Source organism: Oncorhynchus gorbuscha, linkage group LG07 (assembly GCF_021184085.1).
Source record: "Oncorhynchus gorbuscha isolate QuinsamMale2020 ecotype Even-year linkage group LG07, OgorEven_v1.0, whole genome shotgun sequence".
In the NCBI taxonomy this organism is placed as follows: Eukaryota; Metazoa; Chordata; class Actinopteri; order Salmoniformes; family Salmonidae; genus Oncorhynchus; species Oncorhynchus gorbuscha.
In genome coordinates this window covers 14801872-14827957 of record NC_060179.1, presented here as the reverse complement: position 1 = coordinate 14827957, position 26086 = coordinate 14801872, and the positions used below count along the sequence as shown (strand labels likewise).

Here is a 26086-nt window from a genome sequence, read left to right as displayed (position 1 = left end):
TCCACCTTCTCCACTGCGGTCCTGTCGACGTGGATAGTGGTGTGCTACCTCTGCTGTTTCCTGAAGTCCACTATCAGCTCCTTCATGTTCCTGGCACCGCTCTCCCAGGGCCCTCACCTCCTCCCTGTAGGCCGTCTCCTCATTTTTGGTAATCAGACCTACTACTGTTGTGTCGTCTGCAAAATTGATGATTGAGTTGGAGGCGTGCGTGGCCACGCAGTCATGGGTGAACAGGGAGTACAGGAGGGGGCTGAGCACGCATCCCTTGTGGTGCTCCAGTGTTGAGGATCAGCGGAGTGAAGGTGATGTTTCTTACCTTCACCACCTGGGGGCGGCCCATCAGGAAGTCCAGGACCCAGTTGCACAGGGCGGGGTTCAGACCCAGGGCCCCGAGCTTAATGATGAGCTTGGAGGGTACTATGGTGTTGAATGCTGAGCTGTAGTCGATGAACAGCATTCTTACATAGGTATTCCTCGTGTCCTGATTGGGGCTCCCGAGTGGGGCAGCGGTCTAAGGCACTGCATCTCAGTGCAAGAGGCGACATTACAGTCCCTGGTTCAAATCCAGGCTAAATCACATCCGGCCATGATTGTGAGTCCCATCGGGCGTTGTACAATTGGCTCAGCGTCGTCCGGATTTGGCTGTGGTAGGCCGTCATTGTAAGGGGATACGATGTTTAACTAGCACTTCATGATGACAGAAGTGAGTGCTACGGGGCATGTCGATAGTCATTTAGTTCAGTTACCTTTGCTTTCTTGGGTACAGGAACAATGTTAGACATCTTGAAGTGGGGACAGCAGACTGGGATAGGGAGAGATTGAATATGTCCGTAAACACTCCAGCCAGCTTGTGGAAGGTTTGGGAGGTTATGGTAGGTTTGGGAATCACTTCCTTTTAGGTGTTTGTCAAATTTAACAGCTCTTTTCCTGATTTTGATCATTAGCGGGTATTGTCGTGGAGGATTGTTACAAAATATAACACTTACTAGAACTTGTGAATTCAATATAGGCTTTTAATACAAACATATCAGAAGCCTAGATGGTCCGCGGAACACACCCTTTTCCAGAGCACTGGCTCTGTATTTATACACATACAACATATGAGTCCATCCCACATGCAAATGAAGTTACTTCCCTCAGTCCATCTGTCACCATTATCTTTCAATCTGTGCTTCCTGCTTGTACACGCCCAATAACACCCATATCTGCTTTCAGTTAAGTTATAATGGTGACAGGACCTCTTCATGTCCCAAAAATAATACATGCCCATCTTATCCTATGGCCCCTTATGTTTTAGCTTGGTGTGTTCTTTGGTATGTCTGTCCTTATTAGGACTAGTAGACTGTGTCTCTTCTCTTCAAGTCCTAAAAATATATGCCCTATGTCTATAGTCCATCAGTTGGTCATTTGGCTGACCCCCTCCTTTGTATGTCCCTCTGACCTTGGTATGTCCAGCTGTCCTATGCTCTCATGGCCTTACTTTGGTTTCCTGTCCTATACAATAGACAATGCATTTTACCAGAATGGCAAATGCACTCTAAGTGTGTATCTTCCTCTTGTGGTACAGTATTATATTTGTCCCTATATTGCTCCCACAGTATCGGCCTAATTCTGCTCTATATGCATTATTTGGTGTTTTACGTTGTACACAGAGGATATTTTTAGCAGAAATCTGCATGCAGAGTCTCAATTTGGTGTTTGTCCCATTTTGGGAATTCTTGGTTGGTGAGCGTACCCCAGACCTCACAACCATAAAGGCCAATGGGTTCTATAACTGATTCAAGTATTTTTAGCCAGATCCTAATTGGGTTGTCAAATGTCATGTTCCCTCTGATGGCATAGATTAAAAGTTCCTTCCTGCCTTGTCACCCTCTCACCTCTCATTCTCTAACTCCCCCACATCTAAAACTAATGCAATCAACATATTTGGAATGAAACCTGCTGACATTAAATAGTGATGACCTTTGAGGGCACTATGGTGTTGAACGCTGAGCTGTAGTCAAGGAATAGCCTTCTTGCATATGTGTTCCTTTCGTCCAGGTGGGAAAGGGCAGTGTGGAGTAGAAATTGCATCATCTGTTGGGGCGGTATGCAAATTGGAGTGGGTCTAGGGTTTCTGGGATAGTGGTGTTGATGTGAGCCATGAGTGCTACGGGTCAGTAGTCATTTAGGCAGGTTACCTTAGTGTTCTTGGGCACAGGGACCGTGGTGATCTGCTTGAAACGTGTTGGTATTACAGACTCCGCTAGGAACAGGTTGAAAATGGCAGTGAAGACACTTGTTGGTCAGCGCATGCTCGGAGTACACGTCCTGGTCGTCCGTCTGGCCCTGCGAATGTTGACCTGTTTAAAAGGTCTTGCTCACGTCGGCTACGGAGAGCGTGATCACACAGTCGTCCAGAACAGCTGATGCTCTCATGCATGCCTCAGTGTTACTTGCCTCGAAACGAGCATAGAAGTGGTTTAGCTCGTCTGGTAGGCTCGTGTTACTGGGAAGCTCGCGGCTGTGCTTTCCTGTAATAGTTTGCAAGCCCTGCCACATCCGACAAGCGTCAGATCCGGTGTAGTATGATTCAATCTTAGTCCTGTATTGATGCTTTGCCTGTTTGATGGTTTGTTGGAGGGCATAGCTGGATTTCTTATAAGCTTCAGGGTTAGAGTCCCGCTCCTTGAAAGCGGCAGCTCAGTGCGGATGTTGCCTGTAATCCATGGCTTTTGATTGGGGTATGCACGTACAGTCACTGTGGGGACAACGTCATCAATGCACTTTTTGATGAAGCCAGTGACTGATGTGGTGTACCATCGGAAGAATTCCAGAACATATTCCAGTCTGTGCCAGCAAAACTGTCATGTAGCTTAGCATCTGCTTCATCTGACCACTTTTTTATTGACTGAGTCACTGGTGCTTCCTGCTTTAGTTTTTGCTTGTGAGTAGGAATCGGGATGATAGAATTATGATCAGATTTGCCAAATGGAGGGAGAGCCTTGTACGCGTTTCTGTGTGTGGAGTGTGCCTTATAATAACCAACAGTTATCTCTCACTCTCTCTCTCTCTAGGGTCTGACCCATCTCCACCAACACAAGGTCATCCACAGAGACATCAAGGGTCAGAACGTCCTGCTGACAGAGAACGCAGAGGTCAAACTGGGTGAGACACCCAGACAAACAGGAAAACAGACAGACTGGCGGACGGACAGAGCAAAATGTTTCACGTGTGTGTGTGTGTGTGTGTTCCAGTGGACTTTGGAGTGAGTGCCCAGTTGGACCGTACGGTGGGGAGGAGGAACACGTTTATAGGGACGCCATATTGGATGGCTCCTGAAGTCATCGCCTGCGACGAGAACCCTGAGGCCACCTACGACTTCAAGGTACCACAGTAGTCTGTGTGTATGTCTGTTTGTGGGTTTAGTGTATTTTCCCTGGTCATCTCAATCCCTCCTAACTCCTCTGTGTCTTTCAGAGTGACCTGTGGTCTCTGGGTATTACGGCTATAGAGATGGCAGAAGGAGCACCGCGTAAGTACCAGCGCCAACCACAACACAACGTAGGCTGGCACAACAGTGAATACTGTGGCATTAGACACTATCAGACGTTGTGTGCATTGGTTGGAGGTATCATGGTTTGTTAACCATTTCTCTCCCTCTCTGCAGCACTGTGTGACATGCACCCAATGAGAGCTCTCTTCCTCATCCCCAGAAACCCCGCCCCCAGACTCAAGTCTAAGAAGTGGTGAGTTATCATACGCACGCACGCACACACACACACACACACACACACACACACTCACTGTGTTGTCTCTGTGTGTGTTCAGGTCTAAGAAGTTCCAGTCGTTCATTGAGAGCTGCTTGGTGAAGAGTCATGGTCAGAGACCCAGCACAGAGCAGCTGTTGAAGCACCCCTTCATCAGAGAGCTGCCTAACGAACGACAGGTCCGCATCCAACTGAAGGACCATATCGACAGAACCAAGAAGAAACGTGGAGAGAGGGGTGAGACTGACCGCAACAGACACACACAAGCACACACACACACACACACACACACACACACACACACACACACACACACACACACACACACACACACACACACACACACACACACACACACACACACACACACACACACACACACACACACACACACACACCCCTGCATCCAGCTGAAGAAAAGTAGGCCAAAAGAAAACAAGAAGGTTCAGATCCAACTGGATTGTGTGTGTAACTGGTTGATGTGTGTGTAACTGGTTGATGTGTGTGTAACTGGTTGATGTGTGTGTAACTGGTTGATGTGTGTGTGTAACTGGTTGATGTGTGTGTGTAACTGGTTGATGTGTGTGTATAACTGGTTGATGTGTGTGTATAACTGGTTGATGTGTGTGTATAACTGGTTGATGTGTGTGTAACTGGTTGATGTGTGTGTAACTGGTTGATGTGTGTGTGTAACTGGTTGATGTGTGTGTGTAACTGGTTGATGTGTGTGTGTAACTGGTTGATGTGTGTGTGTAACTGGTTGATGTGTGTGTATAACTGGTTGATGTGTGTGTGTAACTGGTTGATGTGTGTGTGTGTAACTGGTTGATGTGTGTGTGTAACTGGTTGATGTGTGTGTGCTGCAGATGAAACAGAGTATGAGTACAGTGGCAGTGAGGAAGAGGAGGAGGAACGGGACATGGGGGAGCCAAGGTAGGGTGTGTGTGCTTGTGTACACTAGTGTTTGCGTGTGTATTTGCCTCCAAATGTGTAGGAGAGAGATTTCCACTCATAAACCCTCCCTCTCCTATCTCTCCTCGGATTGGTCCTTGTCCAGCTCCATCATCAACGTCCCTGGAGAGTCGACGTTAAGGCGGGACTTCCTGCGGCTGCAGCTGGCCAATAAGGAGCGTTCTGAGGCTCTGCGGAGGCAGCAGTTGGAGCAACAGCAGAACGAGGAACACAAACGTCTCCTGTTGGCAGAGCGACAGAAACGCATAGAGGAGCAGAAAGAGCAGAGGAGGAGACTGGAGGAGGTAGACGGCATGCTTTTCACTCCATCATGCCCACCTGAACACAATCTTTCTGCTTCAGATGGTTTCTGTTCACATTGCATTTTCCAGCACGGCTCGGCTCAATGACATATCTGGTGACGGCTATGATGCTCTCTCTCCCTCACACTCTTTTTCTAACAGCAACAGCGTAGGGAGCGTGAGATGAGGAAGCAACAGGAGAGAGAACAGAGGAGACGCTATGAAGAGATGGAACAACTACGGAGAGATGAGGAGAGGAGGCACGCAGAGAGAGAACAGGTACACACACAGGTAACTCTCAGGTGCGCACACACCCACACACTTATCTCTCTCACTCTTTTACACACACTAACTCATTGTCCAGGAATCACCCCAGTCTGCCACAGACCAAACATAGACTGACATTTAGGTTTATGTCCCAGGGCAGGAATAGTTAGGGTCTGGGGCCTGGATGACTCTGCTTCATGATTGCTTCCCTTTCACTCTGATGTGTAACACTCACTCTCTAATAAAACGTGTATTTCTCTCTTACCCACTTGATTCAATATTAAGTACCTTGGGGTGGTTCTATACATCAAGTCTCTTTTCTTGGTTATGCCTTTTTCTTCAACTGAATCTGTTTATCACTGCGCTCTCTCTTTCCTCCCTTATCCCTTCCTCTCTCCACCTCCTATCATGTCACTCCATCTCGCTTCTATTTTGGTTTTAATCCGTACTTTGGTTTCTTTCTCAAAAAATATTTCCCTTAATCTGTCCTTGTACTCTCTCTCTCGCCCCCTTATCATCCCCTTTCTCCTCCTCACCCCCTTTCTCCTCCTCAACCCCTTTCTCCTCCTCAACCCCTTTCTCCTCCTCAACCCCTTTCTCCTCCTCAACCCCTTTCTCCTCCTCAACCCCTTTCTTCTCATCCTCACCCCATTTCTCCTCCTCAACCCCTTTCTTCTCCTCCTCACCCCCTTTCTCCTCCTCCTCACCCCCTTTCTCCTCCTCCTTACCCCCTTTCTTCTCCTCCTTACCCCCTTTCTCCTCCTCCTCCTTACCCCCTTTCTCCTCCTCCTCCTCACCCCCTTTCTTCTCCTCATCACCCCCTTTCATCTCCTCATCACCCCCTTTCTCCTCTTCCTCATCACCTTCTCATCACCCCCTTTCACCTCCTCAACTCCTTTCACCCCCTTTCTCCTCCTCGTCACCTCCTTTCTGTCTCCATTGACTGCTCTGATCACTCACCTGGCTGCTCTGGGCTCTGATTGGCTGATCTCCTGGCTCTCTGGCCTGTGATTGGGTAGGAGTATATCCGTAGGCAGCTGGAGGAGGAGCAAAGACAGCTGGAGATTCTACAGCAACAACTACTCCAGGAGCAGGCTCTATTGATGGTAACCTCTCACCCTTGACCTCTCACCCCCGAGTCCTCAGCCTATCACCTATCCACAACAACCCCTTATCTCTCTTGTTGCACAAGCATATACACTATATATACAAAAGTATGTGGACACGCCTTCAAATGAGTGGATTCGTCTATTTCAGCCACATCCATTGCTGACAGGCGTAAATACAGTTGAAGTCGGAAGTTTACATACACCTTAGCCAAATACATTTAAACTCAGTTTTTCACAATTCCTGAAATTTAATCCTAGTCAAAATTCCCTGTCTTTGGTCAGTTAAGATCACCACTTTATTTTAAGAATGTAAAATGTCGGAATAATAGTAGAGAGAATGATTTATTTAAGCTTTTATTTATTTCATCACATTCCCAGTGGGTCAGAAGTTTACATACTCAATTAGTATTTGGTAGCATTGACTTTAAATTGTTTAACTTAGGTCAAACATTTAGGGTAGCCTTCCACAAGCTTCCGACAATAAGTTGGGTGAATTTTGGCCCATTACTCCTGACAGAGCTGGTGTAACTGAGTCAGGTTTGTAGGCCTCCTTGCTCGCACACGCTTTTCTGTTCTGCCCACACATTTTCTATAGGATTGAGGTCAGGGCTTTGTGATGGCCACTCCAATACCTTGACTTTGTTGTCCTTAAGCCATTTTGCCACAACTTTGGAAGTGTGCTTTGGGTCATTGTCCATTTGGAAGACCCATTTGCGACCAAGCTTTAACTTCCTGACTGATGTCTTGAGATGTTGCTTCAATATATCCACATAATTTTCATACCTAATGATGCCATCTATTTTGTGAAGTGTACCAGTCCCTCCTGCAGCAAAGCACCCCCACAACATGATGTTGCCACCCCTGTGCTTCACAGTTGGGATGGTGTTCTTCAGCTTGCAACCATCCTCCTTTTTCCTCCAAACATAACGATGGTCATTATGACCAACCAGTTCTATTTTTGTTTCATCAGACCGGAGGACATTTGTCCAAAAAGTACAATCTTTGTCCCCATATGCAGTTGCAAACCGTAGTCAGGCTTTTTTATGGCGGTTTTGGAGCAGTGGCTTCTTCCTTGCTGAATGGCCTTTCAGGTTATGTCGATATAGGACTCGTTTTACTATGGATATAGATACTTTTGTACCTGTATAGATACTTTTGTACCTCCAGCATCTTCACAAGATCCTTTGCTGTTGTTCTGGGATTGATTTGCACTTTTCGCACCAAAGTATGTTCATCTCTAGGAGACAGAGCGTGTCTCCTTCCTGAGCGGTATGACGGCTGCGTGGTCCCATGGTGTTTATACTTGCGTACTATTGTTTGTTCAGATGAACGTGGTACCTTCAGGTGTTTGGAAATTGCTCCCAAGGATGAACCAGACTTGTGGAGGTCTCCAGTTTTTTTCCGAGGTCTTGGCTGATTTCTTTTGATTTTCCCATGATGTCAAGCAAAGAGGCACAGAGTTTGAAGGTATGCCTTGAAATACATCCACAGGTACACCTCCAATTGACTCAAATTATGTGAATTAGCCTATCTTCTTAAGCCATGTCATAACTTTCTGGAATTTTCCAAGATGTTTAAAGACACAGTCAACTTAGTGTATGGAAACTCCTGGCCCACTGGAATTGTGATACAGTGAATTATAAGTGAAATAATCTGTCTGTAAACAATTCTTGGAAAAAGTTTGTTAACAAGACATTTGTGGAGTGGTTGAAAAATGAGTTTTAATGACTCCAACCTAAGTGTATGTAAACTTCAGACTTCAACTGTAATTGAGCACACCGCCATGCAATCTCCATAAACAAACATTGGCAGTAGAACGGCCTTACTGAAGAGCTCAGTGACTTTCATCGTAGCACCGTCATAGGATGCCACCTTTCCAACAGGTCAGTTTGTTACATTTCTGACCTGCTAGAGCTGCCCCGGTCAACTGTAAGTGCTGTTATTGTGAAGATCACCATACATAGTACCAACTGCAAAGTTTGGTGGAGGAGGAATAATGGTCTGGGGCCCCTTAGTTCCAGTGATTTTAACGCTACAGCATACAAAGACATTCTGGATGATTCTGTGCTTCCAACTTTGTGGTAACAGTTTGGGGAAGGCCCTTTCCTGTTTCAGCATGACAATTCCCCTGTGCCCTGACTTCAACCCCATCGAACACCTTTGGGATGAATTGGAACGCTGACTGCAAGCTAGACCTAATCACCCAACATCAGTGCCCGACCTCACTGATGCTCTTGTAGCTGAATGGAAGCAATGTTCCAACATCTAGTGGAAAGCCTTCCCAGGAGAGTGGTGGCTGTTATAGCAGCAATGTTCCAACATCTAGTGGAAAGCCTTCCCAGGAGAGTGGAGGATGTTATAGCAGCAATGTTCCAACATCTAGTGGAAAGCCTTCCCAGGAGAGTGGTGGCTGTTATAGCAGCAATGTTCCAACATCTAGTGGAAAGCCTTCCCAGAAGAGTGGAGGCTGTTATAGCAGCAATGTTCCAACATCTAGTGGAAAGCCTTCCCAGGAGAGTGGTGGCTGTTATAGCAGCAATGTTCCAACATCTAGTGGAAAGCCTTCCCAGGAGAGTGGAAGCTGTTATAGCAGCAATGTTCCAACATCTAGAGGAAAACCTTCCCAGGAGAGTGGTGGCTGTTATAGCAGCAATGTTCCAACATCTAGTGGAAAGCCTTCCCAGGAGAGTGGTGGCTGTTATAGCAGCAATGTTCCAACATCTAGTGGAAAGCCTTCCCAGGAGAGTGGAGGCTGTTATAGCAGCAATGTTCCAACATCTAGAGGAAAACCTTCCCAGGAGAGTGGAGGCTGTTATAGCAGCAAAGGGGGGACCAACTCCATATTAATGCCCATGATTTTGGAATGAGATGTTCGACACGCAGGTGTCCATACTTTTGGCCATGGAGTGTACTTTGTGTTTGTGCATTTGTTTCCTGTGTAAACCGTCTGCGTGTATCTACAGGAGTACAAGCGTAAGCAGATGGAGGAGCAGCATCAGGCAGAGCGTCTCCAGAGACAGCTGCAGCAGGAGAGAGCCTATCTGGTGTCCTTACAGCAGCAGCAGCAGGAGCCACGGCCACAAGACAAGAAACAGCTGTATCACTACAAAGACACAGCCCCTAATAACGACAAACCTGCCTGGGCCAAGGAGGTACTGTTCGCACGCACACACACACCACACACACAACGCTTATAGATGTGTTCATTATATTTGGTTACACACCAACAGTATATTATGTTTCCTACAATGATCTCTTTCCTCTCAGGCGTGAAGTTTTCTGAAGAGTGGGAGCCCTGTATCATTGCCATGTCTGGACTATAATATATATCAAAATGTCTCTCTCTTTTTCCAAAACACAGTGTCTCCATCATGGACATTTATTATATTATTATATGGACAGACCTTCTGTTGCTGTGTTTATTTCTTTCAGGTTCTTCCACAGTAGTGTGTGTGTGTGTGTGTGTGTGTGTGTGTGTGTGTGTGTGTGTGTGTGTGTGTGTGTGTGTGTGTGTGTGTGTGTGTGTGTGTGTGTGTGTGTGTGTGTGTGTGTGTGTGTGTGTGTGTGTGTGTGTGTGTGTGTCCCCACATAGCTATATGTGTTTGATGTGTTCAGTGACAGTGTGATGTTCTGTCTCTAGGTACTGCGTCAAACCCAGAGTAGCTCACCTCATATTCCTCCCATTAAGCACCAGTCCTTTAACCAGCCTCGAGTAGCCAGCCTCGAGATGCCAGGCTAGCACTCCTCCTGTTCCCTGGTTTACACCCCCTGCTCCCGTCCCCCCTCCTACCCTGCCCAATCAAATCCCTCCAGGGAGAGGCTTCTCCAATCTGAAGACAATTGTGTGACCTTTCCGTGTATACGTGTGTCCTTCGCCCCTGATCCCGCCCCTGACTCCTTTCATCCAATCATGCGTCGCCCTGAGGCCAGAAGGAAGAGCCCTGAGGGAGAAGTTCAGGAGTTGAGGGGGAGGTGTCCAGGTCGATTGGTCAGTGAGGGAGACACCAACTTCCGGTGTTTCTGAGACACTTCCTCCCACTCTCTCTTCAGAGGTGGACTAACCCTAACCTTTAACCCTTGGCTGGTGTGTCGGTGGAGCTCTCTTTCTCTCTCCCATCCCTCCTTTCTTCTGAACGGGACTCTCCTTTCCTTATTAACAATTTTCTCTTCCCTTACACCAGGGGACAGACTCCTGAAAGAACCCTTGCTGGAATGTTCTATGTTCTAGAGTAGTTGCTAGAGAGTTCTAGAATGGTGGCTGGGTGTTTCTAGAATGGTGGCTGGATAGATCTAGAATAGTGGCTGGATGGTTCTAGAATGGTGGCTGGATGGTTCTAGAATGGTGGCTGGATGGTTCTAGAATGGTGGCTGGATGGTTCTAGAATAGTGGCTGGATGGTTCTAGAATAGTGGCTGGATGGTTCTAGAATAGTGGCTGGATGGTTCTAGAATGGTGGCTGGATAGTTCTAGAATGGTGGCTGGATGGTTCTAGAATGGTGGTTGGATGGTTCTAGAATGGTGACTGGATAGTTCTAGAATGGTGGCTGGATAGTTCTAGAATGGTGACTGGATAGTTCTAGAATGGTGGCTGGATAGTTCTAGAATGGTGGCTGGAAAGTTCGAGAACAGCTTTCTTTTCTCTCTACATTCTAGATGGTGCCTTGCGTTTTTTAGAATGGTTATACATCTCTCTCTTCCTCTAGAAGTCAGACTGTCAGTCAAACTGTTTTAGTCTGCTTTATACATAGGCTCCATGTTCCTCAGGGACACACTCCAGCTCCTGATTTAGCCTATATCCAAGCCACACACACACATCCTGCTTGCCCCACAGTGGCAACTGTGAGCTGATGTAGGCCAACTACAGCTATATCTGTATTCACCCACATGGGTGTATCTGCTTCCCTCTGGACCCCCCCCCCCCCCCCCCCCACACACACACACACACACACAAAAGGCACACTGTAGCCAGGTCTGTCTCTGTGGTCTCTGCTGAACATGGCTTCTCCTCCATGGTAATAAGGGAAACTGGCGGTTTGACACACGTCGCACATACATGTATTGATGATCTGTCACTGACTGCCAGTATAAATGAGTGTGCTCTAACTGTGTCTGTGTGTCAGGTGGAGGAGCGTTCCAAGCTGAACAGACAGAGTTCTCCAGGTCTGCATCATAAAGTGTCCAACCGTATTTCTGACCCATCCCTGCCTCCCCGATCCGAGTCCTTCAGCAGCGGGGGCATTCAGCAGGCCCGAACACCACCCATGCACCGCTCTACAGAACCACAGGTGTGTGTGTGTGTGTGTGTGTGTGTGTGTGTGTGTGTGTGTGTGTGTGTGTGTGTGTGTGTGTGTGTGTGTGTGTGTGTGTGTGTGTGTGAGAGAGACTGGAAACGTGGATGTGCACGTTTACCCTTTTTGATGTTTGTTTTTCCACTCTGAGTAACTCTCCCTTCCACCCTCCTCCCCATCCTGTTCCCCCACCTTCCATTCCTCCTTTCCCCCCTCCTCTCCTTTCCTCACCTTCCTCTCTTTCACCTCTACACCTGCTCCTCTGCCTGCCTGGTCCTGATGTAAACCTCATCCTCTGGTCCTGATCTGATCTGGTCCTGATCTGTTCTGGTATTGTCAGATGGCCCACCTGGTACAGGTGAAGACCCATGGTCTGTCTGGGTCCCAGTCTCTCCATGACCCTGCAGGGGTCACTGGCTTGTCGCCCTCGCCGTCCCCCTCCCCCGGCCGCCCCCCCATGCCCCGCCAGAACTCTGACCCCACCTCAGACACCCCTTCTCCTATTCCTCTCCCCCGCCTCGCTCCCCCACTCGACAAACTGGACCGCAACTCCTGGCTACGAACGGACCTAGACCTACCTCCTAAGGTCTTTATGACAATGTTTATTTCTGTCTGGAATGCAATGTGTCTGAACTTTTGGTGCCCTTTACGATTCTTAATCTCAAATCTCTACGTACATATTTTGGCAAATTTAGTTTGAGATTAAGAATACAGTATATGATCCCACATTTACACCTGTTCTAACAGGTTTTTAATGTGTGTGTGTGTGTGTGTGTGTGTGTGTGTGTGTGTGTGTGTGTGTGTGTGTGTGTGTGTGTGTGTGTGTGTGTGTGTGTGTGTGTGTGTGTGTGTGTGTGTGTGTGTGTGTGTGTGTGTGTGTGTGTGTAGGTGCCCCAGAGGACCACGTCTATCTCTCCAGCCCTGGTCAGGAAGCACTCTCCTGGGAGTGGACCTGGGGGCCTTGCTCCTAGAGCTGGATCACACCTGATACGGGCCAGGTACACGCACGCACACACACATACACTCCAGACCTCTGTTGTGAATCAGGCACTTGATGTTGTTTGTGTGTGTTGCCAAAGTAACCCAGACCTGCGGAGGACTGATGTCTCCATGGAAACACCCCTGAAGAGGACAAGCAGCAGCAGCTCATCCAGCTCCTCCCAGGGTGGAAGCAACGAGAGAGGTACACATACCACCACACGAAGGGGGTTTCTCAAAATGCATACCATGCTTCTACACCTGCATTGCTTGCTGTTTGGGGTTTTAGGCTGGGTTTCTGTACAGCACTTTGAGATATCAGCTGATGTACGAAGGGCTAAATAAATGAATTTGATTTGATACCACCGTGCTCCACACGCTCATGCTCCGAGTGCATTCTCCAAGGACGTTCCCCTGAGTACTCTGGAGAACGCATGAAACATTCCATTTGAGAAGCACTCACACTCCCCTCTACTGTATTACCTCACGCTGCACCTCCCCCCTACTGTATTACCTCACGTTGCACCTCCCCTCTACTGTATTACCTCACGCTGCACCTCCCTCCTACTGTATTACCTCACGTTGCACCTCCCCTCTACTGTATTACCTCACGCTGCTCCTCCCCCTACTGTATTACCTCACGCTGCACCTCCCCCCTATTGTATTACCTCACGCTGCACCTCCCCCCTACTGTATTACCTCACTCTGCACCTCCCCTACTGTATTACCTCACGCTGCTCCTCCCCTACTGTATTACCTCACGCTGCACCTCCCTCCACTGTATTACCTCACGCTGCACCTCCCCCTACTGTATTACCTCACGCTGCACCTCCCCTACTGTATTACCTCACGTTGCACCTCCCCTCTACTGTATTACCTCACGCTGCTCCTCCCCCTACTGTATTACCTCACGCTGCACCTCCCCCTACTGTATTACCTCACTCTGCACCTCCCCTACTGTATTACCTCACGCTGCTCCTCCCCTACTGTATTACCTCACGCTGCACCTCCCCTCCACTGTATTACCTCACGCTGCACCTCCCCCTACTGTATTACCTCACGCTGCACCTCCCCTACTGTATTACCTCACGCTGCTCCTCCCCTCCACTGTATTACCTCACTGCTGCACCTCCCCTACTGTATTACCTCACGCTGCACCTCCCCCTACTGTATTACCTCACGCTGCTCCTCCCCTCCACTGTATTACCTCACGCTGCACCTCCCTGTATTACCTACTGTCCTCCCCTCCACTGTATTACCTCACGCTGCACCTCCCCATTCACTGAACCTTCTTCCAGCCAGGACAATGGCAATAGAGACGAAACAATATATACACAAAGAAAACATTTTACTTCATAACTATCAGCTATATGTCAATTGTAAAAATGTAGTAAACCAGATAGTTTAACAAGAAAAAATTACAGAAAACTAATGGGAAGATGTCAATTATTCGTGGATGGGTAGCTAGTTAGCTAACAATTCTTCATGGTTATCTGGCTAGCTAACAATAGTAGTTAGCCATTCAGCCGTATTGACTTACTATAGGTTTGGAATTTACACACTCTACAGTGGGTATTGTAGGCAGGTAAACATGCCAAAATGAACACAGCATGTATTTATTAAGATTAAATATTGTAGTCATGCAACATATGAGATGTCAATAGGCAACATTTCATTCTGAAGTCTGAGTGGATTTCCTCTCACTTCAGCTCAAATAATGGCTGCCATTTATTTCAAGAAATGTTGCGTCGTTTTTTTTACGTGGTTGCGTCATATTCCTGTGTATACTTTCCATTGAAGCTTGCATCGATGCATGCTTAAAAATATGTACAAACGGAGTACACATTCGAAGTGCCCTACATGGTTCTGTTTCCCATACTTTGATTTGGACTCATACTCCAAACCTCCTGTTCTCCAATTTGCGTGCTCGGAGCACGGTAGTATGCATTTTGAGAAACCCATAGATTCCCATGTGTGCTACTATAAAGGTTTCAGCTTTTAAGACTATACAGACAGATATGTGATTGGTTGACTATTTACTGAGCAGTGATGTGATTGGTTGACAGGGGCGGAGGGGTCTATGGCGCCGCCCCAGGAGACCAAAGAAGAGAACAGAGATGTGACACTGACACGACCTAGCAGGCCCGCAGTGAGTATACACACACACACACACACACACACACACACACACACACACACACACACACACACACACACACACACACACACACACACACACAGAGAAACACACAACTAATTTTCTTCTCTGAACACATCAATCCATGACTTCTCTTTCATCTTCTCTTTTTCCCTCCCACATTCCTGTTTTATTCTCTACCTGCTCTTTCTTCTCTGCATTTCTCTCCATCCTGTTTAGAGCTATAAGAGAGCTGTAGATGAGGTTAGTGGCATTTCTCCTCACCCTTTCTCCATATCTCTCTCAATCATTCACTGCCTAGCTCTTTCACTCATTCACCCATCCGGGTATTAACTCACTTGTTCACACTCACTCACCCTCCCACTCTCAATCTCTCTGATGAGTACAAAAGGTTTGTCTCTCCCTGCAATAGTGATAGTTTCACCTCTCTCCCTCTGTCTCTCTTATTGACCCACTTTTTCTCCACCTCTCTGGATCATCCAGGAGGAGTTGGTAAGATATCTATTGACCTCCACGTACACGCTCATGTACACACAGTCCCCTCTTTTCACGTGCACGCCCCTTTCTCCTTTAGCTCACCTGTCCTGCTCTACCTGTGACGTTTGAAAGAGGCAGACCTGACCTCTAACCCCTCTATTAGTGACCTTTCCTGACCTTTCCTGACTGAAGCCTCATTGTTCCTCACTCACGCTCTGGGGAATTAGTTAACGGCTGAAACATGTATGTGTAAAACATTGTGCCAATAGATTATTGCCCATGAATCAATGCAACTGTTACCGCATCCACCGCGTGAGTACTGACCTTTTTATAATACCCTCTCCTGACCTTTGACCTCCAGGACCTGACGGCTCTGGCCAAGGAGCTGAGGGAGCTGCGCCAGGGGGAGGAACCTAACCGCCCGCCCGTCAAGGTGACGGACTACTCCTCGTCCAGTGATGAGTCACAGAGCGACGACGACGGAGAGGAGGGAGGGGGAAGAAGTAACGACGGCTCTGTGTCTGTCAGCGACATCCCACGCATCATGTGAGTGTGTGTTAGAAAGTGTGTGTATTACAAAGTGAGTGTGTGTCAGCATTTTAGCTATATATTTTAAACTTGTGTGTGTCAGGCCGGCTGCAGGGCAGAGTGGAGGTGAGTCGTACGGTGTGATGGGAGGACATGATGATTCCCACGGCAACAGTTCCCAAGACAGCTCCCTGATGATGAGAGAGGTCAGTCACCTTCAATCCCTGACGCCAGGGCTCCACACTGCCCACTTTATACACAACTCAACACCCAGCATCCAGGCATGCACTCAGCTCGTGGGTGTGCTGTGTGTGCGTGTTCGTCTCTGCATTGTCACCAGTTGTTACTCTGCTTCTTCACTCCTCTGGGTTCACCCACCTTCCATATCAGGGGCAGAATGTACCCCTTAACCACAGATCCAGATGAACCCCCTAAGCCTAACCATAACCATTAGATTCCAACCTTAACTCAACTTCAAATCTAGAATCCGCTTACCCTTCCCAAATCCTACCCATCACAAGGAAATATATTAATCTGACCTTAGATCAGTGCCTAGAGTGCCCCTCACTCTCTCTCTGTTCCAGACCTATGGGGACAGGAGGCGGAGCTCCACTCTCGCTGACAGCAACGGTTCCTTCGGCAACGCCAATCTGCCCGATCTGGTGCAGCAAAACCCTTCCCCACTGGTCTCCCCTGGCAATGGCTCTGGGCGCAGCCACTCCGAAGTAGGTTCACTAGACCCCTACACCCCCACTGCTTGTGACCTTGCTCCCTACACCCTTACATGCTAGTCATCTACACACAACACCCTTACATGCTAGTCATCTACACACAACACCCCTACATGCTAGTCATCTACACACAACCCCCCTACATGCTAGTCATCTACACACAACCCCCCTACATGCTAGTCATCTACACACAACCCCCCTACATGCTAGTCATCTACACACAACCCCCCTACATGCTAGTCATCTACACACAACCCCCTTACATGCTAGTCATCTACACACAACCCCCCCCTACATGCTAGTCATCTACACACAACCCCCCTACATGCTAGTCATCTACACACAACCCCCCTACATGCTAGTCATCTACACACAACCCCCCCCTACATGCTAGTCATCTACACACAACCCCCCTACATGCTTGTCATCTACACACAACCCCCCTACATGCTAGTCATCTACACACAACCCCCCTACATGCTAGTCATCTACACACAACCCCCCCCTACATGCTAGTCATCTACACACAACCCCCTACATGCTAGTCATCTACACACAACCCCCCCTAAATCAAATCTAAATCAAATCAAATTAATTTATATAGCCCTTCGTACATCAGCTGATATCTCAAAGTGCTGTACAGAAACCCAGCCTAAAACCCCAAACAGCAAGCAATGCAGGTGTAGAAGCACGGTGGCTAGGAAAAACTCCCTAGAAAGGCCAAAACTTAGGAAGAAACCTAGAGAGGAACCAGGCTATGTGGGGTGGCCAGTCCTCTTCTGGCTGTGCCGGGTGGAGATTATAACAGAACATGGCCAAGATGTTCAAATGTTCATAAATGACCAGCATGGTTCGAATAATAATAAGGCAGAACAGTTGAAACTGGAGCAGCAGCACGGCCAGGTGGACTGGGGACAGCAAGGAGTCATCATGTCAGGTAGTCCTGTGGCATGGTCCTAGGGCTCAGGTCCTCAGAGAGAGAGAAAGAAAGAGAGAATTAGAGAATGCCTACATGCTAGTCATCTACACACAACCCCCCCTACATGCTAGTCATCTACACACAACCCCCTACATGCTAGTCATCTACACACAACCCCCTACATGCTAGTCATCTACACACAACCCCCCCTACATGCTAGTCATCTACACACAACCCCCCTACATGCTAGTCATCTACACACAACCCCCTACATGCTAGTCATCTACACACAACCCCCCTACATGCTAGTCATCTACACACAACCCCCCTACATGCTAGTCATCTACACACAACCCCCCTACATGCTAGTCATCTACACACAACCCCCCTACATGCTAGTCATCTACACACAACCCCCCTACATGCTAGTCATCTACACACAACCCCCCTACATGCTAGTCATCTACACACAACCCCCCTACATGCTAGTCATCTACATGCTAGTCATCTACACACAACCCCCCTACATGCTAGTCATCTACACACAACCTCACTGCACACAGAACCCTACACCTGAGCCCGTTGCCTCTGTTCCCTTGTGTTCTCTCTGCGTCCTAAAACTGAAGAAGAAGAAACACTCACCCTCCCCTCTAGTTTGACTTGGAAAACCTAGTCTGTTTGGCTCCTGAGACTAAACCCACCTTAATCCATATCCATTTCTCCCATCCATTCTCTTCCTTTGCTGCTGATGGTCACATGCTCTCCTCTCTCTCCTGCATGTTGTGTGCGCATGGCAAACCAAGTCTAATGTTGCTCCACACGTTCCACTCTGGCAACCCGTTAGAGCAGTGATCACCAACCTTTTCTGAGTCAAGATTAGTGCAATGGCGGTCATGACATTTTGTCAGCCGGTGATTGTCAAGCAAATAACTGCCGGTCCCACTAGATGACCGTTAATTAACATAAACATGTTTAGCATCTACTGGCTTCCACGAATAACTTTTGAGAAAAAAAGTTAAATCATTTTAGTATTGTCACTATCACAATATATCCATTATTTATTTTAGGCAGGTCTAAAGAAACATCATATGAAGAAAATGTAGTCTATTTCAGAAGAACTCTGAGTCGTCCTTATGTTAGGCCCTGATCTGGCTATGCCAGTTATTTATGCAACTTTAGTTGTGATATGCAAATGTTGGGCTATATGTTTTTTAATACATTCTAAGGCTGCATGATGCGACTCTAATGATGATTTGAAAAAAGTTACATGAAAGGCATGAGCTCTGCTTTGTTTTTGGTGCAGGCTGCACACACTTCATCAGTCTCTCATTCACAATTTGAGAAGCACTTGATAATAACTTGAATTTCCCAGTATTGAGCCCGTAATGCTCCCTATAAAAATAAATGCCTTTAGCGGCCAGTGGCCATTGTGCCCTTGGGCTGAAAATAATCATACAAATTCTCTTCTCCCGGGTACGTGCTCCGTAGCACCTTTCACTCACATGGCTCACTCAGATATCTCAATTAAGTTTAGCCAATGCCCGTCATGTAATCGGGCCTTCTCACAGGCTACAAGTGAAGGCAGACACGTCGGGGACACAAGTGCGTATGTCCTTATCGATTTCCAAGGCGCTCAATGAAGATGTTGGAAGAACTGTCCACGTTTACTTTTCGTCACCCAACAAGGTGAGTCGGCCTAACGAACAGCAAAAGCACTAGTCTATGTCAATCTACTATTGACTACTACTATCCCCCATAGTACAAAAGTTTACCTCTTCTATTGATCAACTTGTCCTTCTGTGCGAGAAATAAATATTCCAAACATAGTCTGGGACAGTTGTGCGATGCGATAGATCCCAAATTAATATAACCACTAGAATCTAAAAAATGTTTAATAGCAATGAGGCTGATGCAACAGATCAGAACGTATTTTCGATTTCTTTACGGTCTAAGCACAGCAATGTGCACACGGTAGAAGGCTAGATGCGCAAAGGTTCCAAAATGCAATCACTTAGCGGGAAAACACCATTCTCAAAAGTGATCGCAAATGTGATTCTGCGCGTAATGCTTTATTATAAAGGTGCATTTTTCCCCCCTAACTTCCGCGATGAACACAAGGCCCTCCCTTTGGCAAATCCGACCACGACTCCATCTTGGCTCCTACCGTCTTCTAGGCAGAAACTCAAACAGGATGTACCCGTGACTAGGATCATTCCATGTCGGTCTGAGAGATCCTCAGAGAATAACATTGATCTATACGCTGACTCGGTGAGTGAGTTTATAAGGAAGTGCACTGTGACTATTAACCTACCCTAACCAGAAACTGTGGATGGATGCAAAACTGAAAGCGCTATCCACCACATTTAACCATGGAAAGATGACTGGGAATATGTCAGAATATAAACGGGTAGTTATTCCCTCCGCAAGGCAATCAAGTAAGCGAAATGCCGGTACAGGGACAAAGTACAGTCCCAATTCAACTGCTCAGACACGAGACCTATGTGGCAGGGTCTACAGGAAATCACAGACTACAAAAAGAAAACCAGCCACGTCACGGACACCGAAGTCTCGCTTCTAGGAAAACTAAACACCTTCTTTGCCAGCTTTGAGGATAATACAGTGCCACCATCGCGGCCTGCTAACAAGAACTGTGCCCCTCTCCTTCTCCATGGCTGACGTGAGTAAGACATTTAAACATGTTAACTCTTGCAAAGCTGCTGTGCTGGCCCAGACGCAATCCCTAGCCGCACCCTCAGAGCATGTGCAGACCAGCTGGCTGGTGTGTTTACGGACATATTCAATCGCTCCCTATCCCAGTCTGCTGTCCCCACATGCTTCAAGACGGCCACAATTATTCCTGTACCCAAGAAGGCAAAGTGAACTAAATGACTATCGCCCCGCCCCGTAGCACTCACTTCTGTCACTACGTAGTGCTTTGAGAGACTAGTCAAGGATCATATCGCCTCCACCTTACCGGCCACCCTAGACCCACTTCAGTTTGGCCAAAATGATCATCAAGGACAACAACCACCCGAGTCACTGCCTGTTCACCCCGCTACCGTCCAGAAGGCGAGGTCAGTACAGGTGCATCAAAGCTGGGACAGAGACTGAAAAACACCTTCTATCTCAAGGCCATCAGACTGCTTAACAGCAATCACTAATTCAGAGAGAGGCTGCTGCCTTAATAGAGATTCAAATCACTGGCCACTTTAATAAATAGATCACTCGTCACTTTAAATGATGCCACTTTAATAGTGTTTACATATCTTACATTACTCATCTCACATGTATATACTGTACCTTATACCGTCTGTGGCACCTTGCCTATGCCGCTTGGTCATCGCTTGTTTTTTATACATATTCTTACCTGTTAGATTATGCTGAAAACCCTCCCACCTGTCTACCTGTTAGATTATGCTGAAAACCCTCCCACCTGGCTACCTGTTAGATTATGATGAAAACCCTCCCACCTGGCTACCTGTTAGATTATGATGAAAACCCTCCCACCTGTCTACCTGTCAAATTATGATGAAAACCCTCCCACCTGGCTACCTGTTAGATTATGATGAAAACCCTCCCACCTCTCTACCTGTTAGATTATGATGAAAACCCTCCCACCTGTCTACCTGTTAGATTATGATGAAAACCCTCCCACCTGTCTACCTGTTAGATTATGATGAAAACCCTCCCACCTGGCTACCTGTTAAATTATGCTGAAAACCCTCCCACCTGGCTACCTGTTAGATTATGATGAAAACCCTCCCACCTCTCTACCTGTTAGATTATGATGAAAACCCTCCCACCTGGCTACCTGTTAGATTATGATGAAAACCCTCCCACCTCGCTACCTGTTAGATTATGATGAAAACCCTCCCACCTCTCTACCTGTTAGATTATGCTGAAAACCCTCCCACCTCTCTACCTGTTAGATTATGATGAAAACCCTCCCACCTCTCTACCTGTTAGATTATGATGAAAACCCTCCCACCTCTCTACCTGTTAGATTATGATGAAAACCCTCCCACCTGTCTACCTGTTAGATTATGATGAAAACCCTCCCACCTGGCTACCTGTTAGATTATGCTGAAAACCCTCCCACCTGTCTACCTGTTAGATTATGATGAAAACCCTCCCACCTCTCTACCTGTTAGATTATGATGAAAACCCTCCCACCTGTCTACCTGTTAGATTATGATGAAAACCCTCCCACCTGGCTACCTGTTAGATTATGCTGAAAACCCTCCCACCTGGCTACCTGTTAGATTATGATGAAAACCCTCCCACCTGGCTACCTGTTAGATTATGCTGAAAACCCTCCCACCTGGCTACCTGTTAGATTATGATGAAAACCCTCCCACCTGGCTACCTGTTAGATTATGATGAAAACCCTCCCACCTGGCTACCTGTTAGATTATGATGAAAACCCTCCCACCTGGCTACCTGTTAGATTATGATGAAAACCCTCCCACCTGGCTACCTGTTAGATTATGATGAAAACCCTCCCACCTCTCTACCTGTTAGATTATGATGAAAACCCTCCCACCTGGCTACCTGTTAGATTATGATGAAAACCCTCCCACCTGGCTACCTGTTAGATTATGATGAAAACCCTCCCACCTGGCTACCTGTTAGATTATGATGAAAACCCTCCCACCTGTCTACCTGTTAGATTATGATGAAAACCCTCCCACCTGTCTACCTGTTAGATTATGATGAAAACCCTCCCACCTCTCTACCTGTTAGATTATGATGAAAACCCTCCCACCTGTCTACCTGTTAGATTATGATGAAAACCCTCCCACCTGGCTACCTGTTAATTATGATGAAAACCCTCCCACCTGGCTACCTGTTAGATTATGATGAAAACCCTCCCACCTGGCTACCTGTTAGATTATGATGAAAACCCTCCCACCTGGCTACCTGTTAGATTATGATGAAAACCCTCCCACCTGGCTACCTGTTAGATTATGATGAAAACCCTCCCACCTGGCTACCTGTTAGATTATGATGAAAACCCTCCCACCTGGCTACCTGTTAGATTATGATGAAAACCCTCCCACCTGTCTACCTGTTAGATTATGATGAAAACCCTCCCACCTGTCTACCTGTTAGATTATGATGAAAACCCTCCCACCTCTCTACCTGTTAGATTATGATGAAAACCCTCCCACCTGTCTACCTGTTAGATTATGATGAAAACCCTCCCACCTGTCTACCTGTTAGATTATGCTGAAAACCCTCCCACCTGTCTACCTGTTAGATTATGATGAAAACCCTCCCACCTGGCTACCTGTTAGATTATGATGAAAACCCTCCCACCTGTCTACCTGTTAGATTATGATGAAAACCCTCCCACCTGGCTACCTGTTAGATTATGATGAAAACCCTCCCACCTCCTGTTAGATTATGATGAAAACTACCTACCTGTTAGATTATGATGAAAACCCTCCCACCTGTCTACCTGTTAGATTATGATGAAAACCCTCCCACCTGTCTACCTGTCAAATTATGATGAAAACCCTCCCACCTGGCTACCTGTTAGATTATGATGAAAACCCTCCCACCTCTCTACCTGTTAGATTATGATGAAAACCCTCCCACCTGTCTACCTGTTAGATTATGATGAAAACCCTCCCACCTGTCTACCTGTTAGATTATGATGAAAACCCTCCCACCTGTCTACCTGTTAGATTATGATGAAAACCCTCCCACCTGGCTACCTGTTAGATTATGATGAAAACCCTCCCACCTCTACCTGTTAGATTATGATGAAAACCCTCCCACCTGTCTACCTGTTAGATTATGATGAAAACCCTCCCACCTGGCTACCTGTTAGATTATGATGAAAACCCTCCCACCTGTTAGATTATGATGAAAACCCTCCCACCTGGCTACCTGTTAGATTATGATGAAAACCCTCCCACCTGTCTACCTGTTAGATTATGATGAAAACCCTCCCACCTGTCTACCTGTTAGATTATGATGAAAACCCTCCCACCTGGCTACCTGTTAGATTATGATGAAAACCCTCCCACCTGGCTACCTGTTAGATTATGATGAAAACCCTCCCACCTCCCACTACCTGTTAGATTATGATGAAAACCCTCCCACCTGTCTACCTGTTAGATTATGATGAAAACCTCCCACCTGGCTACCTGTTAGATTATGATGAAAACCCTCCCACCTGGCTACCTGTTAGATTATGATGAAAACCCTCCCCCTGTTAGATTATGATGAAAACCCTCCACCTGTCTACCTGTTAGATTATGATGAAAACCCTCCCACCTGGCTACCTGTTAGATTATGATGAAAAAACCTCCCACCTGTTAGATTATGATGAAAACCCTACCTGTTAGATTATGATGAAAACCCTCCCACCTCTCTACCTGTTAGATTATGATGAAAACCCTCCCACCTGTCTACCTGTTAGATTATGATGAAAACCCTCCCACCTGTCTACCTGTTAGATTATGATGAAAACCCTCCCACCTGGCTACCTGTTAGATTATGATGAAAACCCTCCCACCTGGCTACCTGTTAGATTATGATGAAAACCCTCCCACCTGGCTACCTGTTAGATTATGATGAAAACCCTCCCACCTGTCTACCTGTTAGATTATGATGAAAACCCTCCCACCTGGCTACCTGTTAGATTATGATGAAAACCCTCCCACCTGGCTACCTGTTAGATTATGATGAAAACCCTCCCACCTCTCTACCTGTTAGATTATGATGAAAACCCTCCCACCTGTCTACCTGTTAGATTATGATGAAAACCCTCCCACCTGGCTACCTGTTAGATTATGATGAAAACCCTCCCACCTCTCTACCTGTTAGATTATGATGAAAACCCTCCCACCTGTCTACCTGTTAGATTATGATGAAAACCCTCCCACCTGGCTACCTGTTAGATTATGATGAAAACCCTCCCACCTGGCTACCTGTTAGATTATGATGAAAACCCTCCCACCTGTCTACCTGTTAGATTATGATGAAAACCCTCCCACCTGTCTACCTGTTAGATTATGATGAAAACCCTCCCACCTGTCTACCTGTCAAATTATGATGAAAACCCTCCCACCTGGCTACCTGTTAGATTATGATGAAAACCCTCCCACCTGGCTACCTGTTAGATTATGATGAAAACCCTCCCACCTGGCTACCTGTTAGATTATGATGAAAACCCTCCCACCTCTCTACCTGTTAGATTATGATGAAAACCCTCCCACCTGTTGTTAGATTATGATGAAAACCCTCCCACCTGTCTACCTGTTAGATTATGATGAAAACCCTCCCACCTCTCTACCTGTTAGATTATGATGAAAACCCTCCCACCTCTCTACCTGTTAGATTATGATGAAAACCCTCCCACCTGTCTACCTGTTAGATTATGATGAAAACCCTCCCACCTGGCTACCTGTTAGATTATGATGAAAACCCTCCCACCTGTCTACCTGTTAGATTATGATGAAAACCCTCCCACCTGTCTACCTGTTAGATTATGATGAAAACCCTCCCACCTCTCTACCTGTTAGATTATGATGAAAACCCTCCCACCTGGCTACCTGTTAGATTATGATGAAAACCCTCCCACCTCTCTACCTGTTAGATTATGATGAAAACCCTCCCACCTGGCTACCTGTTAGATTATGCTGAAAACCCTCCCACCTGTCTACCTGTTAGATTATGATGAAAACCCTCCCACCTGGCTACCTGTTAGATTATGAAAACCCTCCCACCTGTCTACCTGAAAACCCTCCCACCTGGCTACCTGTTAGATTATGTTAGATTATGAAAAACCCTCCCACCTCTCTACCTGTTAGATTTATTATGATGAAAACCCTCCCACCTCTCTACCTGTTAGATTATGATGAAAACCCTCCCACCTGGCTAAAACCTGTTAGATTATGATGAAAACCCTCCCACCTGTCTACCTGTTAGATTATGATGAAAACCCTCCCACCTGGCTACCTGTTAGATTATGATGAAAACCCTCCCACCTGGCTACCTGTTAGATTATGATGAAAACCCTCCCACCTCTCTACCTGTTAGATTATGATTCCCACCTGACCTGTTAGAATGATGAAAACCCTCCCACCTGGCTACCTGTTAGATTATGATGAAAACCCTCCCACCTGTCTACCTGTTAGATTATGATGAAAACCCTCCCACCTGTTAGATTATGATGAAAACCCTCCCACCTCTCTACCTGTTAGATTATGATGAAAACCTCCCACCTCTACCTGTTAGATTATGATGAAAACCCTCCCACCCTCCCACCTCCCACCTCTACCTGTTAGATTATGATGAAAACCCTCCCACCTCTCTACCTGTTAGATTATGATGAAAACCCTCCCACCTGTCTACCTGTTAGATTATGATGAAAACCCTCCCACCTCTCTACCTGTTAGATTATGATGAAAACCCTCCCACCTGTCTACCTGTTAGATTATGATGAAAACCCTCCCACCTGGCTACCTGTTAGATTATGATGAAAACCCTCCCACCTGGCTACCTGTTAGATTATGATGAAAACCCTCCCACCTCTCTACCTGTTAGATTATGCCGAAAACCCTCCCACCTGGCTACCTGTTACCTCAAAGGACAGAAATTGGGGCCTGTAGTTTTT

General features: G+C 46.8%; 1 protein-coding gene across 13 annotated transcripts in view; it reads left to right on the top strand.

Annotated features, from left to right (window-relative positions):
• The window catches only part of LOC124039511 (TRAF2 and NCK-interacting protein kinase-like), a 92446-nt gene that overhangs the window by 18266 nt on the left and 48094 nt on the right, over positions 1-26086 (top strand). For 2 of the 13 annotated variants that reach the window (XM_046355561.1, XM_046355552.1), the window contains exons 6-25: positions 3057-3147; positions 3237-3367; positions 3460-3514; positions 3650-3728; positions 3811-3986; positions 4616-4682; positions 4807-5005; positions 5165-5293; positions 6289-6375; positions 9342-9530; positions 11499-11663; positions 12007-12252; positions 12555-12664; positions 12746-12849; positions 14711-14793; positions 15022-15045; positions 15286-15294; positions 15641-15825; positions 15911-16013; positions 16392-16532. In XM_046355561.1, the coding sequence (XP_046211517.1) occupies positions 3057-3147; positions 3237-3367; positions 3460-3514; positions 3650-3728; positions 3811-3986; positions 4616-4682; positions 4807-5005; positions 5165-5293; positions 6289-6375; positions 9342-9530; positions 11499-11663; positions 12007-12252; positions 12555-12664; positions 12746-12849; positions 14711-14793; positions 15022-15045; positions 15286-15294; positions 15641-15825; positions 15911-16013; positions 16392-16532 (2373 nt within the window). The remainder of the gene's footprint in view (positions 1-3056; positions 3148-3236; positions 3368-3459; positions 3515-3649; positions 3729-3810; positions 3987-4615; positions 4683-4806; positions 5006-5164; positions 5294-6288; positions 6376-9341; positions 9531-11498; positions 11664-12006; positions 12253-12554; positions 12665-12745; positions 12850-14710; positions 14794-15021; positions 15046-15285; positions 15295-15640; positions 15826-15910; positions 16014-16391; positions 16533-26086) is intronic. The other 11 variants (XM_046355554.1, XM_046355562.1, XM_046355558.1 and 8 more) reach the window with 11 other exon arrangements.